Source organism: Pygoscelis adeliae, unplaced genomic scaffold (genome assembly GCF_000699105.1).
Source record: "Pygoscelis adeliae isolate BGI_AS28 unplaced genomic scaffold, ASM69910v1 Scaffold19, whole genome shotgun sequence".
Classification (NCBI taxonomy): domain Eukaryota; kingdom Metazoa; phylum Chordata; class Aves; order Sphenisciformes; family Spheniscidae; genus Pygoscelis; species Pygoscelis adeliae.
This window is the reverse complement of record NW_008825533.1, coordinates 129,548-132,517: the sequence shown is the minus strand read 5'-3', so window position 1 is coordinate 132,517 and position 2,970 is coordinate 129,548. Positions and strand designations below refer to the sequence as shown.

Below are 2,970 nucleotides of genomic sequence, written 5' to 3'. Positions count from 1 at the left end.
GTTTCGCTCACACTAGTATGTCTTCAAAGCAGTATAAGGAAGGTAGTGTAATTCCACAAATGTATATAAAATACATTAACATTTATTTTCCAGCCATTTACCAGTTTCTTCTTAGATAAAAAATATTTCACTATGCTTGCTTTTCTTATTAAGACCCATGAACTTTCTTTTTCTCATTAACTTCTAGAAGTTTATTATTGTCGTTTTCTGAGAAAAAATAAGTGAATGTGACACAGTATCTCACATCAATGAAAAAAATGCTGCCGGATACATTCCATTCTTGTTTCTTGCACTGATACAGATCAGGAGTGGTATGACCATAGTACAGCCACTTGGGTGTAGACAGTATAAAGCCATTAGAGTGTGGAGAATTGAACTTTTTTTTCAGCTTATTTGGCAGAGTGTGACAAAAGGAAGAGCAGTCAAAAAAAAAAAAAGGTGACAGTCATGCTTTAAGCATCTGTAAATGTTATAATTATATTCAAATATTATTTTAAGTTTTTAATGCATTTCTTGAAGTCTAGGAGGTGGGAATACCTCCCATCTCCCTCCCCCTACTCTTTTCACCAAGTACTGGGGTATTTACAGGAGCAATTCATACAGTTAAATCCTCTTTTTTCTTTCTTTTTTTGGGTGTGTGTGTGTGTGTGTGCTCTTTACTTTCTCTGAAAACCAGGTGTTCTTTGCAGCCACTAGGAAGGTGTGAGACAAGTGCGATGACCGAAATGGTGGAGCTGCCAGCAGAGGGGAATTCCCTGATAAGAGCTGTCTATCAAAGCCGCCTTCGTCTCACCAGACTGTTACTAGAAGGCGGTGCCTACATCAATGAGAGCAATGACAGAGGTGAAACCCCTTTAATGATTGCTTGTAGGACAAGGCATGTGGACTCCCAGAGTGTCAGCAAGGCGAAAATGGTTAAATACCTCCTGGAAAACAAGGCCGATCCGAATATACAGGACAAATCTGGAAAGACAGCCTTGATGCATGCTTGTCTGGAAAAAGCAGGCCCTGAAGTGGTATCTCTGCTCCTGAAAAGCGGAGCTGACCCAAGCCTGCAAGATCACTCTAACTGCTCTGCGCTTGTGTATGCAATAAACTCTGAAGACAAAGAGACCTTGAAAGTTCTTCTTAACGCCTGCAGGGCGCGAGGGAAAGAAGTCATCATCATCACGACGGACAAGTCCCCATTGGGAAGGCAGAAGACCAAGCAGTACTTAAATGTGCCTCCTGCAGACCTCGAGGAATGCCATTCCCCAACTGCTTGCACTTCCCCATCGGAAATAGAACTGAAAACATCTCCATCCCCACTTGCAAGTTCAAATGAAACGAAAAAAGCAGTCTTCAGCTTTAAAGAGCTGGATCATCCAAGAAGCATGGACAGCTCATCTCAAACAGTTTCACCGATGAGAAAATCCAGCTCAACAAAAGTAGGGTCCAAGCTGGCACAAGTGCAGCGGCTACAGTCTGAGCCTTGGATAAAGAGCTCTCCGTCACTGTTTCACCAGAATAAAATCGCCTCTTTACAAGAAGAACTTCAGGATATTACTCCACAAGAAGAGCTCACTTTTAAAATCAATGGCCTCGCCTTATCAAAGAGATTCATCACTAGGCACCAAAGTATTGACATAAAAGACACTGCTCATTTATTGAAAACCTTTGGTCAAACTGGATCAAGGAAATTATCATATGATGAGATAAACTCTCAGACTCCTTATGTTGAAGAGAAACATAACCCCAGTGGGATTCCAATGGGTAAGGATGCCAGTTTGGGACAAATCAGCTTTATTTCAAACCTCAGCAGTATTATCCAGAAAAGAAATTTAGGAGCAAATCACTACAGCTCTGATTCTCAGTTAACTATTAGTCTAAGTCCTGCTGCTGCAGAAGACAGTAAGTCAGCGATAGGAAAGAAAAAGATTTTTTCTCCATCTCACTCTTTGTTATCAAGTTCTGGAGAAGCACTGGAGAACGTGCATTCTGTTACCCTGAGCAGGAGAAATCAAGCTGTTCTAGAAAGACGGGGTTCAGGAGCCTTGTTGTTGGATCATATTGCTCAGACAAGACCAGGTTTTCTTCCACCACTGCATGTGAACCCTCACCCCCCAATTCCAGATACTACTTTCATAAACAGGGTTTCTGGGATGATTTCTTGTGGACAAAAACACTTAATGCCAGCAGCACCTGCTTTCCCCAGAGAGACCAAAAACACAAAAATGCTGCTAAGGAGGCAGTCATTACAGACTGAACAGATCAAACAATTAGTGAATTTTTAACAGGGGACTAAAGGGTTACAAAATCTTTACAATACGTACATATTCACTGCACTATCTGATTGTAATGATACGTATCACAAGAGATAGCAGGTCTGTGGTGTAAGGTGCTCTGCTTTGGAATGAGTTACATAGCTTAGAGACTACATTAAAAGGTATGCTTAACTAACGATGCTGCTTTCTGCAAACTGAGGAATGTTTATTATGCTGTTTTCATAATGTTTTCAACTTCAGCACTGAAATCTTACCTGTGACAGGCTGAACCTCCAAAGGGTCTTAGGCACTGCAGGTCTCATTTTAGGTTGGAAATAATGTCCCTCCAAGGTTTCCCCAAACGTGTACTTCTTCTTCACCCAGAAAGGTGGTATGCATGGAATGTGGGAACTTGAAACGTTTGAGTGTGATGCTGGACATCACTCCGACTCCGTCCAAGTTGTGCAATATCCAGCAATCCCAGGCACAACCAGTGTGCACAAAGGGTGGGCAGTGGCAAGTGTACATACGCAGCGTCTTCTGGCTTCGGTGGCTTTACTGTATGTAAACGGACAGCAGAGAGAGTGAATGAAATCCACGTCGCAGAGCTGTGTGGCATGCGTAGCTGCGCCCAGGAGATGCCAGCTAAAGACTGGGAGCCTGCTTTAGGTGCCGCCTTGCTGCCCATTGGAAGTCCGTCTGATACGCAGAGCACCGGAGAGCTCAA

At 42.8% G+C, this 2,970-nt stretch overlaps 1 protein-coding gene across 1 annotated transcript; it reads left to right on the top strand.

Moving 5' to 3' along the window:
- The first annotated feature begins 716 nt into the window (after positions 1-716).
- ANKRD34B (ankyrin repeat domain 34B) lies at positions 717-2,273 on the top strand. Its single transcript, XM_009331771.1, has one exon. The coding sequence runs from the start codon at positions 717-719 to the stop codon at positions 2,271-2,273; it is 1,557 nt and encodes a 518-aa protein (XP_009330046.1).
- The last annotated feature ends 697 nt before the right edge of the window (positions 2,274-2,970 follow it).